General features: G+C 44.8%; 1 protein-coding gene across 6 annotated transcripts in view; it reads right to left on the bottom strand.

Moving 5' to 3' along the window:
* Window positions 1–4265: 4265 nt before the first annotated feature.
* Window positions 4266–14588, bottom strand: part of Raly (RALY heterogeneous nuclear ribonucleoprotein) — an 82233-nt gene continuing 71910 nt past the window's right edge. For 4 of the 6 annotated variants that reach the window (XM_042276558.2, XM_042276555.2, XM_042276557.2 and 1 more), the window contains 8 exons: window positions 13099–13363; window positions 10679–10751; window positions 10462–10509; window positions 8346–8512; window positions 7133–7246; window positions 6753–6997; window positions 5641–5689; window positions 4266–4596 (listed from right to left, as the gene is read on the bottom strand). In XM_042276558.2, coding sequence (XP_042132492.2) covers window positions 5645–5689; window positions 6753–6997; window positions 7133–7246; window positions 8346–8512; window positions 10462–10509; window positions 10679–10751; window positions 13099–13354 — 948 coding nt within the window. In that variant the 5' untranslated portion in view covers window positions 13355–13363 and the 3' untranslated portion in view covers window positions 4266–4596; window positions 5641–5644. The remainder of the gene's footprint in view (window positions 4597–5640; window positions 5690–6752; window positions 6998–7132; window positions 7247–8345; window positions 8513–10461; window positions 10510–10678; window positions 10752–13098; window positions 13364–14588) is intronic. The other 2 variants (XM_042276560.2, XM_076570952.1) reach the window with 1 other exon arrangement.

The following is a 14588-nucleotide window of genomic DNA, read 5'->3' as shown; positions in this document are numbered from 1 at the left end:
ATCAAGAGCTCATAGCCAGCCTGGATATAGATGGTATAGATTAGATTAGAATCTATCTAAATTTGTACCTCAAAAAACAGGAGGGAGGGGGAACAGCAGAGCCCAGGTTATTGTAAAGAGTCTAGGGCTAGAAAGGTGGCTCAGTGACTTAATGCTTTGAGAGGACTCAATTTGAATCCCAGTACACACATGGCAGCTCACAACTATCTAACTCCAGTTCCCAATGCCCTCACAGGTAAAATGAAAGTTATACACCTAAGAACATGAAACTTCTTAAAAATCTAATATGAAAAAGAGCTTAGGAGTGTTTAACCTGTGACCAGCAAGCAGGCCAGTCAAAGATGACTTTAAAAACATGACATTTTGCTGGACACCTTTAATCCCTCTTGGGATTAAAGGCACTCGGGAGGCAGAGTCAGGTGGATCTCTGAGTTCCAGGACAGGTACAAAGCTACAGAGAAACCCTGCCTCGAAAAACAAAAAGACATTTTGTGTTTTATGCAACTCAATCACATGGCTCTTTATGATGGTAACCTCTTGTTGAAATGTCAAGAAACTTAAGTCAGTGAGGTTAAAAAGTCCAGACTACCATGGGAAAACTCAGAGTGGAGGACATGGACCTAGGTGGCAGGGTAGGGAATGGTGGCAACTGAACAGACAAGGGTTCACAAAGAAAGACTTAACTGGGGCTGGACAGGGTAGGCTTTGACTCAGGTCATTAAAGATAGCACAGTGCAGCTGCCCGAGTAGTCTGATGCCAAAGGTTAGGTTCCAAGGCAAAGGGTAGAGAAAGGTACAGGCAGTAGAGAAAGTCTGCAAAGAACACTGGGAGTGTACAGAAGAGGAAAGCCCAAGAGACTCAAAACTCAGGAGCAGTACTTCAGTCATTCAGGCTACAGATTTGCATCATGACTCCCAAGGACACGGAAAAAACGTCAGTTCCTAGTAGATTAACAGAATGTATCTCAACTTCTGGAAGACTGTAAGGGACAAGCTATACCTGTAAAGAATTTAGCAGAATACCCATGAAATCTCTGATCTTCCCTTCTCTTTCAACACACACCCTCTAGAGAGCCAATACTACAAAAGCAGAGTACAGCTAAAGTGCAGGTGTGGAGGCATATTCCTGTGATCCCAGCACTCAGGAAGTCGAAGCAGAACTTTAAGCCCAGCATGGGCTACATAACAATCTAAAAAGCTCCACTCATACAAGCAGTTGCTGAGTCATAAGCTACTTTCCAGAGGTTTCCTGAACACTCCACATTCAGCATCTGTCCTCTACCAGAACAGAAGCTGCTGTGTGGCTGGTCGCTAGAACTGGAAATGTTTAATAAGGGATCCAGCAGAGAAGGCCTGCAAACTGGTTAAGAACGCAGGTCCACCCTTGTGTCCTGAGGTGGGGAGGCCTTTCCAAGAAGGGGACATTTAGTTCCTAAAGAACAGTCCACTAGTACAGAACCCTAATACATCCCTAAAAGACCAGAACAGCAGCTGAATCAAGGCCATTTCCCAAAAAGGGAACAGGAGCAAGACATTGCCAGGTCAGAGCAGTGTCTGAGCAAAAGGCCTAAATTGACCAAAAGGAAAAACAATTTAGGGATTACAGTTACATGCTACCTTGCCCAGTTTAAATTTTAAAAGTCCTTACCATTAGGAAAGAAAGCTATTTCTTGCTTTGAGCTATTTAAATTTTAGAGTCTGCATAGATGCTCCAAAAATGGTACATTTGTGGGGTTTTGTTTTTTGTTGTTTAAGACAAGGTCTCATGGTGTCCTAGCCAGCCATGAACTGCTCTTTCTGCTTCCACTTAAGTGCTGGGATGATAGGCATGTGCCATCACACCTAACTCGAATCATTTTAGCAGAGGAATCCTGGCACAAATGGATCCGTATTGGACACTGGAGGCTGTTCCTGGAGAAGTTAGTGATGGCAGAACATAAGGGTTGAACATACCAGCTCTCTGGTGGACAGAAGGCTAGAATACTGCTTGGGGCCGCAGGAATATATCATAAGAACTCAGCTGGTTATGGCAAAGTCACTACCTGGAGGAATCAGGGAATTCCTCCAGAGGAAGCCAAATCCCAAAGAGTTTTTGGTGTTACTTGGCTTGTTATATATCAGCTGTATGTATTCTGTTATGAAAATCATGTGTGCCTTCAAAGCTTTCCCAATTGACTTTTCCCTAAGAAGGGTTAACAGTGTGGACTGATCACTCTCTGGACATACACATTCCAGGAATTTGGAGAACTGCCTTAGGAAAGGCTTTCTCTGGAATCAGATTCTCCCTTTGCTACTTTCAAGGACTAGCAGTAATAACAGTCCACATGCCAAGTCTCCTGATTTAAGATAAATTCCACAAGGAGACACCGCCTCGGTCAGGTGGACATTAGTAATAGCTTTACACAATTCAGCTTGACCCTCCTTTTGTTATAGCCTTACCAACTTTATAGACCGCTAACTCCTTACCTAACCACTTCTAGGAATATTTAGATAACCTTCTGTGCTGACAGCTATGCTCAGCCAGAAAGCCAGTTCAAGCCTCCCTGTAATTATCATTAGCAGCATCCTGCCAGGTCCATTCCCAGATGGAGGAAAGTACTTTATCAGAGATACCTCTGTACTAAGAACAGACTTAAGCATCTGGGCCATCTGTTTGAGAAGGCCTGGCGGATGTGCCAATTAAGCCTTACTTCCTCCTTTCCCAAACCTTACCTCCAGTTCCAGATCTCCCTTTAACTATCACCAGAGGCATCTAGCTGTACACAGGTTGCCTAGCGACTGAGCATACTTTCCCCCACCTTGCAGAAAAAAGGCAGATAGCTTGGACAGATAGGAGCCACAGGAAAAAAAGACAGTTTTATTTTCCCCCATTGACCTAGCAACTTATAGATTCTTAACACTTTCTACCAATCACATTTAAGATTATAGTTGAGCACATAAGAGCCCTCTTCTTAGATATTACCTGAATTTAGCCTTTAGTTAATTCATTCCCCCATTGGTCACTTCCCTTTGGGGTTGCAAATGATAATTAATGGTTATTGCCTCCCTATGTGATTCTTATCACCCCTCCATTTGACCCTGGAAGCCTGGTTTTGCACTGCTAAGGGAATACTGCTTGTAAGGGTATATATAACCAGGACTCCCAGGGCACGAGAGACAGAGAAGAGAAAAAAGAATAGAAGAACTAGATGGGTAAGAACTTGAGAGGAACGAACGGAGATGGGGAAGAACTAGATTGAAGGGCTAGAAGAGAGGACTAGAGGAACGAGATGGAAGATGAGGAAGAACCAGATGGGGAAGAACAAGATGAGGAAGAGCCAGATGAGAGAGAAGGAGACGGAAGAGGAGCTGATAGGGGAAAGAACTAGATAGATGAGAACCTAGAAGGGACAGAACTAGATGAAGGAATTAAGATAGAACCTAGAGGGGACAGTAGACAAATATAGAGAAATCAGGCAAGGAAGGAGCTAGGCATGAGAGCAGAATAGAAGCTGTGTAGAGAGAGAAAACTATCACATAATAATAATAATAGTTATGAACTAAGGAGTTTCGTGTACACAGATTCATTTCTTTTCATCAAAGATTAATTATCAGCTGGTTGTAGATTCTTCCTGGTCCCTGGGAGGGGACTATCGAGGGGCTGGACCCCCATAGTCCCCGATAGAATACCTCTGTGAGAAAAACCACAGGCCAGTGTGCTTTGTCTAACTGACACAAGCTCGAGTCATTTGGGAAAGAAGAAAACCTCAATTGTGAGAAAATTCCCCTACCACACTGGCCTATGCTGCATTTTCTTGATTGCAGATTGATGTGGGAATGTCTAGCCCAATGTGGGTGCTTTAAGAAAGCAGGCTGAGCAAGCCATGAGGAGCAAGCCTGGAAGTAGCACCCTTCCATGGCCTGTGTATCAGTTCCTGTCTCCAGGTTCCTGCCTTGACTTCCCCAAATGATAGACTGTTACCTGAAGTAGAAGATAAAATTAACTCTTTCCTCCTCAACTTTTGGTCATAGTGTTTTCTCATAGAAGGGACAGTGAGAAGGCTCAATGGCTAAGTGTTTCCTGCCCAAGCCTGACAATCCCCAAAATTCACCTACAGGTGGAAAGAGCAAACTGTCTCCACAGAGTTGTCCTTCAACCTCCACATATGGTTTGACATGCACATGGTCTACCACCCCACACCATACATGCACAACAATAAATCTAAACAAAACAAAACCAACCAACCAAATAAGCAAACCATTCCACCTCAGAGTATATTTGGATCCAATCTCTTTATTGTCAGGTTCCCCCCACCCATCCCACCCCCCTACTTTCAAACCTATAGAAAAACCCCAAGCCTAGGAATGCCCTGGGGAAGAAGGGCAGAATGTGTTCTGCCCTTTGGCCCAGGCAGTGCAGACAGGAAGAGTGCATGGGGTAAGGGTAGGCCAGTAACTCCACTTGCAAAGGATGTAGCACTCACTGGCTGGGATGCATGGGGAGAGGAGTGCCTGCTGCCAGTTTTCCTCTGGTACCCGCTACAAATTGGCATCCAGAAACGAGTGCCTGGCTTGAGGCCTGAGACAGTGATGCCCTTCTGCTGGTAGCCATTTCTCCTGTCAAGGCAAAGAAGAAACTAAGACTGAGAGAGAAAAAACTTTGAGCATAGGGGGTAAGGAAAAAGGGTGGACTGTCTGCGGAGCTATGTCTGCACCTTGCCTAATTTTCTGACCACGTAATTAAACACGGGAAAGGCTCAACTCCTCCCTTGAGCTATCTCTCCACCTGAGCCTCAATACCTAACATGAATTAGCTTCACAATATATAATAAACAGTGTTCTGGGTAAAAATAAATTCATCAAGTGCCAAGAGGAAAGACTTATGAGGAATTTACTAAACTAACCTGGAAGCTCTTACTGATAGAGATGCTGTATTATAAATGTGTGATCTATCAAGGCACCTTTCTGTCACCTGTAAACCTCTAGGGTAGAGCAGAACAGGATGACAGACAGTGGCCAGAGTGGAGGCTTTGGGGCTGCATATTACTAAATTCAAATTTAAGCTCTAATTACTATCTTGGATTTTCATGAGACATACTAGTATTTCATTCTACCCTTCAACATCTGCATTTCCACTTCTATGATACACACGCAATCCTAATCTTGCAGGGTCGAAGAGGAAAGCAGATGAACTAACAGCTCCTGTCACACAGGCTTGAAGAGCATCTCCTCCCTTAACAGAATTAAGCTGAACTTCTAGCCAATGAGACAGACACTTCCTAGTCACTCCCTCTGAAAACAAATGGCAACTTCCCCCTACTCCGCAGGGCTGGGTTACAGGACAGGCAGCTCCTGTCCTGTACTGCACCCTGAAGACTGTAGAATGCTGTGCTCCAATAAGGTCGTCTGTTCTCCCTCTTAGAATACACACACTAAGCTGCACAGCATTTCTTCCACCACCCCCAGTCTGCAGTTTTCCTCCATCGTCATCCTGCTCCCAAGGGAACACTTTCTGAGTGGCCCTGATATACGTGGCCACTGGAGTAAGGCTGAATGTGAGGACCTTCAGCCTTGGCACAGTATGGCTCTCTAGACCCACATCAGGAAGAAACTGTAACCTCCACTTCAATGATTTCCTGTGCTCCTGTGGCGCCCCCATACCTGCTTACTGCAAGGCCCCATCTTCTGCATCTGTGTCCTGGCTGTGCTCCTGAGAGAAAGAAGACAAGCGGAGATCATTCACTGTAGGCCCCAAGTTCTGCCCTGAGCTATCTGTTCAGAAAGGTCCTGTGGCTCAGAGTACTACCTGGAGGACCATTAGGAAAAGAGGTCTAATGAAAGGAAATGAGCCACAAAAACTGGCTTAGGGTCCTGAAGATCCCACAGGAAATGGAAGGGACCAGTCATGGGATTTGCTGGTGTATCAGGAGCCCATTTCTATGCATGAATGACCATGGACTACAGTAAGTTTAAAGCCATACAGGTCAGTGGGCTGCCCAACTTGGGGGTACTTTTTAGTCTTCAGAGCTTTCACTGAGAGTTCTATGCCGAAGAGAATAAGATGAAACGCCAGGGTAGCTTAAGAAAAAAGGAAAGAAACAGTCTATCCTCGTGCTGTAAGCCAGCAGTGGGTAAAGAAAGTGCTCCAGACCCAGTCAAGTCCTAGGCTTCCAGACAGGTCTTGCTCTTACTTGCTGTAAGGTCCTGAGCGAGGTACCTGGCAACTCTGCACTTGAGCTTCTTCATGGTAAATGTGGTGGCCATTCTTTTCTAATGTGTAGTTCAGGACTATTGGTAAGTTACAGTGTGATGATATTCAACTCAGTGTTCACTAAACAAGCAGCGAACACACTGTAGCAGGCATCTTGAATGTTGAAAGAATCGGACCTTTTCACTCAATTTAGGCCCACTCTCATGGCTCCTAACCTTACCCTGAACACTCCAGTATTCGGCTTTTAGAAAATTCTGATGTGAAATTAAAATTCCCATGGCTTCCCTTGTCACCCCCTACCCTCCCTGAGAGGCTGTGTGTGCAATTCTTCGGCTCAAGTCTCCTCCTCCTAGACTAGACTAGAAGACAGATTGGGCCCTGGCTTGGCTGAGGTCTGCCCCAGTCGTCAGTGGGACTTCTGACCAGCAGCTCAAGCAGTGAACTATACACTGCTCACTCTTCCCACCCCTCACAGCACTGAGGCTCTGGAAAGCAGAAAGGAAGGAGCTTATCGGGGAGCAGCAGCAGCCCTTCCACATCACATGGCTAGCCAGGCCCTTACCAGCTCCTCCTCACTATGTGTCAGCAGTCCCTCCTCATCGCCATCATCTCGAGTTTGGACTTCTCCTTGGGGTGTGCCTGCCTCAGAAGCCGTGTCTTCGTGGGGGGCCGGGGGCCGGCTGCTGCTGCTGCTGCTGCCGCCACCGCCGCCACCGTTGCCGCCACTACCACCAGCACTGCCACTGGTGCCTCCGCCACCGCTGCCACCTGCTCCGCCACTGCTGCTGTCACCCTTCTTCTTGCCATCTTGAAGGATACAGAAAAGGACTAGTGTTCAGCTAGAGCAGCTACTCAGCACACCTTAGTCCAAGCTGGTCACTATGCAGCAGGGGCCCTAACCCTTGGGCACACTCTCTCCCAAGCATTGCCCTCAAAGCTGACCTGGGTTGGCCTTTTGTTCCTCAGCAATCTGTTCCAAGCGACCCAACAGGGCATCGATGTTGGACTTGATCTGTGTCAGCTCCGTTTTGATGGTCTGTAGCTCGCTGCTCTTTACTGGAAGTGGAGAGGAGACAACGTTATCACTTAGGGGCACAATGCAAACAAAACCCCCTCCTCACTGTGCCAACAGGGGAGGCCTTTCTCTTTCTCTTTCTCTCTCTCTCTCTCTCTCTCTCTCTCTCTCTCTCTCTCTCTCTCTCTCTCTCTCTCTCTCTCTCTCTCTCTTGGTTCTTTTCCAGCCAAGAGAAAAGGTTGACACATGTCTTTAGCTGTGTTACAGGGTGGGGTCTGTTTTTAGAGGCATAAAGAGTCTTTTTGCAGTTAGATTTCCTGACTGCAGTATACAAAGACCAGAATAAATCTGTCCTTACCCTAACTAGAGAAAAATATACTACTGCTTCAGCGGGTGTCACACCACAGCACTGGACTTAATTTTTCTTTAAAGAAATGCATCCAAACACTTGATTGTTGAGTAATTTCTACTGGAGATTTCCTCCTTTATTTCCTCACTGTTGATAAAGTCTAGGGGCTAGAGAGATGGCTCAGTGACTGAGAGCACTGGCTGCCCGTGCAGACCTAACTTTGATCGCCAGCACCTCCAAGACAGCTCGAAACTGTCTTTAACTCCAGTCCCGGGGGAATCAGTCACCCTCTTCTGGCCCCCACAGGTACTGTACATTCACGGTGCAGAGACACACATGCAGGCAAACACCCATACACATAAAACAAAAATAAAGATTAAAATTTTAAAAATCAATTGTTTAAAAAAAATGTGATTCTATTATTTAAGTGATGATAAAAAACAAACCATCCAGAACAGTGGTTCTCAACCTTCCCAATGCTGCAACCCTTTAATACAGACCCCCAACTATAAATTTATTTCATTGCTACTTTATAGCTGTAATTTTGCTATTGTTACGAATCATAATGTAAATATCTGATATGCAAAGGGGTCCAAGATCCAACGATCTAGAAAGGCTGGAAGACATCACCAGGACGTGGTGGCACACATCTTTAATTCCAGCACTCAAGAGGCAGAGGTAGAAGAACTCTTACAAGTTTTATGTCAGTCTGGTTTACATGGTAAGTTCCAGACTAGCCAGATACACAGTGAACCTGTCTCAAAGTTAAAAAAATAAATAAAGTCACTCACACTTGATCTTGGCTGAGCCAGTAGTGATGGCTGTGGAACGGGCAAAGAGCTTGACAGGTATTGTAGTTTTGACACGGCGAACCAAAGGGACCGTGACACGGGGTCGCTTCACGGGGACTGCCCTGGGCACAGGCACTGGAGAGAGGCGGCCTCGATAATCAAACAGCCTGCAAAGGCAAAGAGACCAGAGGCTGCAGCATGGCCTGTGACCACCAGGAGGCACTACAACACTAGCTTTACCTGTGTAACCTGAAAGGGCCATGGAAGAAGTGTCTGCTTCCAACAAGCCCTGGTATGAAAAGGGATTTTGGAATCCTAAAGGCTAATGAAAGCCTTACCATTTCCACCTTATCCCCAGCCACGCCAGGAGAAGCAGTATAGGAACAAACAGCCCATTCTCAGAAAGGAGCCTTTCCTGAGGTCAGCCATATCCAGGCCTGCCTTCTACTCAAATACCTGCCACCCCAACCTTTGATTAATTTGTAAATATCAAAACAGCATAAATCCCCACCTGGAAAGAGAAAGAAGAGTTTGAAAATAGGTGGCCAACCCTTGAACCATGGTTGTCCCGTCTACTTCATGAGGAGGGCTGTCCAAGTTCACTGTCTACCTGAGTGTGCAGTAAGGGAGTGTGCCTGAGAACCTGGTTACAAACACCTGAGAAAGTGTGACAAGTGACAGCTGGGTACCAGGGGACTGACATACTCAATCGAGGAACCCATGGCCTCAGACTCTAAGTCCCCTTTTTCTTGTGGACCACTTCAACACCTTTTTTTCTTCAGAGATACAGGCCAAGCACTCCATAGTATTTCAAGGATGGGCACTAAAAATTAGACTCAAAGTTCCCAGACTGTGTGCTGTCACTCTAACATAACCTGGCCCTCTCCAGAAGGGCTTCTCCTCTTGAAAACGAGACAAACTCTGAAGGCTGAGGAGGGAACTCTCCCATATCTGCTATGACCGTGGTTCTGAAGGGAACCAGACTTGGTCAGGGATATCTCTACAACTACTTTTTGGATGGGTACCTGCCATCACTAGGAAACTCAAGGTCCCACTTCTTGGTGCTCCTGTTCAGAGTCCTGCAGCTGGTGGCAGCTAGTATTCAGTCTCTGGGAAAGAATCAAATCCCTGATCCTTCATTTTGACCCACAAGGGGAGGTGATGATCAGCGAATCATAGGACTGCAAGAGCTTCAGGAGTCCTGAGGCCATTTGGTACAAGCCTATCATCTCACTGACTAGCAGTAGGAGAATTTGCCCAGACAGATAAGCCATTCAGTGGCAAGACTGAGATTAGCATGCAAGACTTCTGACTTCTGGGTTATGACCCTTTCCACTGTACCACATTATTTCCTGAAAACACTGACAGCAAAGGACATGGCTCAGAAAAGCTGTTTTCCCTGGGCTATCTGGAGAAGGAAGGAGAGGTTTTGATTTAATCTTTACCACAACTTCTAGTCAAACACATGACCAGGAGGTGGCACTGTGGTTAGTCTTGTCATCCCCACACTCAACAGGCAGATGGAAGAAAGAGGATAATGCGTTTGCAAAACTTCTCAACAAACAAATGTGGCTGGGGCCTCTGAAATAGACTTCAAGGTTGAAGTCTAGGTAGGATTGGGGATAGATGGAGATAGAAGGCAGATCACAACCCATCAGGGACTAATTCAGGCCTCCAAATAACTGTGACCTCCTAGTCACTAGGGTCAGACCAAACTATCTGTGTGGGCTTCCTTTCTGGTTGTGAGCACCTTGCAGAAACAGAGACTGAACAAGAGTTTAAAGGCTCAAGAACTCCCTGTGAAAGCACTGTGCCTGCTTTCGTACTGCGGCTGCCCAGGTGTGCTCATCCTTTAGCTGTGCACGCCCTACACTACAGGACTAGGAAGAGGCGAGGCAGTCAGAATGTGAGAGTCGGTGTGACAGCAGTGCTCTGGCCTGAGCACTTACAAAATGAGACCCTAGTCCTAGCTCTGCCCTGATTTGTGAAGCAAAGACCCATTCACAATTCTGTGCTTCAGTTCCCAATTGGAGGACTTTGTGAGCTATACTAGCAATCTCTTAAGACCCTTCCAGTTTGGCTATTTAATGCCTAGACACGCCCCTTCCCTGCTCACCTGGCATAGAAGCAGTCTTGATAGTAATCATAGTCAAAGCTGTAGCCACTAGGAAAACAAAGGGAGATGGCCACTCAGCCCACTTCTCCATAGGTCCTCATCTCCAAATGTCTTCCTACATTCTAAGCTCGGCGGCACACTGTCACTATCAGCATTTATGCCCTCTGTGAAGAGGAACTCAGCCAATGCAGACAAAAAAACAGACATAGAGCCTCACCTGTATATGGCAGTTGCTGCTCTCTTTAGCCCCTTGGGTCTATTGGGCTTGGGCTCTCCAGCCATGTTGATATCTGTGTGGAGAGAAGCAGCAGAGTTGGAATGCCGACATGACAGCAGTATGCCTACACATCACCGTTGTGCCGCCACGTATTTACACAGTGCACACATGGAAGTGAGGGAGCCAAAGGTCTTCAGACATTTAATTTTCAAACATTAGAAGAAACCAGTACATCACATGGATATGCCTGGTTACATACTCATATACACTCAGGCACATATATAAATCTTCACATACCATATAAATACATATTTTCAAGTACATACATATAAATCAGGTATATATGAACACATATACACCCTTACATATACATATCCAGATAAGAAAGTCATACACACATGCCAAAGTATGTGCTCACACATTCTCTACACATTCAATCACATGAGCATATCTAATATTCATTAATACATATATACATATGTATATATATATTATATATATAATACACACACACACACACACACACACACACACACACACACACACACACACATACACACACACCTTCTAAAGCACAGACAAAGATGTGAGCAAGCAAGCATACACATAAAAACACTGTAAGGTAGACACCAACAGTCATTTCCTATGTATGTGTAATCAATAACGCCAAGAGTACACAGCTTCCCTTTAGTCCTTGTGTTCACAGCTCCTCATAGCTTTTAGAAAGGGTTCTAACCTATATCACCTGAGACTGAGGTAACAGGTTATACTAGTCCATTCTGATCTCTTTCTATGGAGAATCTGGATTTTAACTAGAACCAAAAACTTGTTATCAGGAGGCTATGAGGGTAGATCAGCGAATGCCTTGCTCAACCCATATCTGAGAAGCTTTTTCTTACAAGAGACAGGAATTAACACAGAGACCCAGAACTAAACAATGTGAGACTTTGCAGCAAACAGTTCTAAATGGGATGTCTTCATCAAACCACTACCCTCAAGGCACAGGGATCTATGAGGAAGAGGAAATGGAAATGATTCTAAGAACCAGAGGTGAGGGATGACTCCAAAGAAACAGTGTATTCCAGACACAACAGGACTAATGCACATATGAACTCAGAGGCCATGGCAGCACACATAGGACCCATAGGTTCAAGTTCTAAGCACTAAAAGAGGTTAAGTTATTTGCAACTGATATCTCCCAGCAAAAGGAAAATAAGTTTTCTCCAACACAGTGCCAGTGGGTCTATCAATCACATACCAGGGCAGGCCCTACGCCCAGGAGCAGCTGACCAACACAAAACTAAACCCATTGGTTTCTGTATGTTTTTTATAGAGGGGGCTTTTTGTTTCATTTTGGCATTTTTATCTCTCTGGCTCTTTTTTGCTATGTGATTTTCCTTGTTTTTATTAATTTCTTTTTTCTTTTTTCTTTTTTTTTTTTTGAGAGAAAGAGGGAGAAAAAAACAAAATTAGATTGGTGAGTAAGACTGGGAGGAGTTGGGGAGAAAAAAAAAAAAAAAAAAAAACCACTCAAGCCGGGCGGTGGTGGCGCACACCTTTAATCCCAGCACTCGGGAGGCAGAGCCAGGCGGATCTCTGTGAGTTTGAGGCCAGCCTGGGCTACCAAGTGAGTTCCAGCAAAGGCGCAAAGCTACACAGAGAAACCCTGCCTCGAAAAACCAGGGGAAAAAAAAACACTCAAAATATATTGTATGAAAAATGTTTTTAATTTAAGGGGAGAAAAAAAAAAGAGGCTATGAAAACCAGGGAGAAAGGTGTTTGCCTAGTAAGTTTGACCTGAGTTTGATCCTTAGAACCCACATAAAGATAGAAGGAGAACCAACTCCATAAAGTTGTCCTCTGACCTCTACACAGGAACCGTGGTTTACATATATACATGTGTATGTGTAAACAAACATACTTTTTCCCTTCTGAGACAGGATCCTTCTGTGTAGAAGTGGATGTCCTGGAATTCACTCTGTAGACCAGGCTGGCCCTGAACTTACAGAGATCCGCTTCCCTCTGCCTCCCAAGTGCTGGGATTAAAGGTACATGCCACCATGTCCAGAAACAAAAATAATTTTTTAAAAAACAAGCATTGGGAAAGCAAGGGCAGAAGAAAGGCGGCATCTATAACAATCCCTTATAGGCAATCATTTAAGAATTAAGAATAAGCCGGGCGTTGGTGGCGCACGCCTTTAATCCCAGCACTCGGGAGGCAGAGGCAGGCGGATCTCTGTGAGTTCGAGGCCAGCCTGGGCTACCAAGTGAGCTCCAGGAAAGGCACAAAGCTACACAGAGAAACCCTGTCTCGAAAAACCAAAAAAAAAAAAAAAAAAAAAAAAGAATATAATTTATATCTGTTGAAGTCATAAACTCCCAGACAGTAGCTACTCAGAGGACAGAAGAGGTTAACTTACCCAGAGTCTGTCCAGCCAGCACCCGTCCATTCTCTCCCAGAACAGCTGCCCGGGCATGGCGCTCATTGGCATACTGGACAAAGGCATAGCCTTTGTGCACAGAACAGCCGGCCACACGGCCATATTTGGAAAAGATGGTTTCCACATCTGACTTCTTTACCACAGCTGTGTTTAGGTTCCCAATGAAGACCCGAGAGTTGATGGACTTGGGGTCATTCTTATTGGTTACATTGCTGGTCTGAATCTTCAAGGACATGGTGTACACCTGAAAAGATAATGCCAATGTGAAACTGGGTTCTCAGGCTAGGCTTGAGGAATGTTCATGGCCCATATCCTGACTAACCTGGATTGCTCCTTGCCTTTCTACATTCTCATCCCTATGGCACCCATCCTTCCTGTTCCTGAATTGTTTTCTTGTTACGTTATCCGGAGTTGCTGCTAATCTTATACTAGGTGCTTTACAATGTCTTCTCATTTGGTACTCACATGATAGTGCATATGGGAAAAACCAATATTGGAAAGTCACAATGCTAGTCAACAGCAAGGCTGGGATTAACCAGTCTCTTGATGCCATTTTTTAAAATTATTTATTTTTATTTTATGTGCATTGGTGTTTTGCAGCAGGAAACTGAAATTACAGAGAGTTGTGAGCCATCTCTCCAGGCCTGACTCCATTTTTTTTAAACCCTGTATCTTTTAAAATATCACAAATGCTACCCCATTAAAAAACTAAATTTAATAATTTTCTACCTTTTTTTTTTGTTTCTCCAATGCAGAACTGTCACGAAAAGGACACATGGTAATTTCAAGAGATTTTTGCTAGAGAACAGTTGCTATTTAAAAAAATAAATAAATAAATAAAAATGCACCAGGCGGTGGTGGCCCACGCCTTTAATCCCAGCACTTGGGAGGCAGAGGCAGGCAGATCTCTGTGAGTTCGAGGGCAGCCTGGGCTACAGAGTGAGTTCCAGGAAAGGCGCAAAGCTACACAGAGAAACTCTGTCTTGAGAAACAAACAAAAGAAGCTTAGTCTGATCTCGATGTACTTCATCTTTCCTAACTCAGCCAGTAAAGTCTAAAGAAAGTCTAAAGCTAGCCACTCTGTAAAAAGTGTGCTTACACAGCTTACCAGGTAGCCACTGTAGGCTAAGGAACTCATGGATGAATATAGATTATTTTACCAGAAACCGAGACTCTGCTAAAATTTTTTTGTTAAGATTGTTAACTTGCTAACAAGAGGCATCTAAACACTTTTAAAGACCATTTCTGTCAGCTCCATCACTGCTTCCTAGAGTTAAAACCAACTTAAATAGTTGAGATAACGAATTTACCCGAGAATGGTCTTTAGAATTTAATCAGTTATTCACTTTACACTGACTAAGAATCAGTTCAGCTTACAAACGAGTTTGCAACTACTCTTGTGAGTGTGTCTATACGCAGGTCCGTAGACAAACTGAGGTATCATGTCTCAGGTACAGTCCACCTGCTTT

Source organism: Peromyscus maniculatus, chromosome 4 (genome assembly GCF_049852395.1).
Source record: "Peromyscus maniculatus bairdii isolate BWxNUB_F1_BW_parent chromosome 4, HU_Pman_BW_mat_3.1, whole genome shotgun sequence".
Lineage (NCBI taxonomy): Eukaryota > Metazoa > Chordata > Mammalia > Rodentia > Cricetidae > Peromyscus > Peromyscus maniculatus.
Note: the sequence above shows the minus strand (reverse complement) of the source record. Positions and strands in the feature narration are given on the sequence as shown.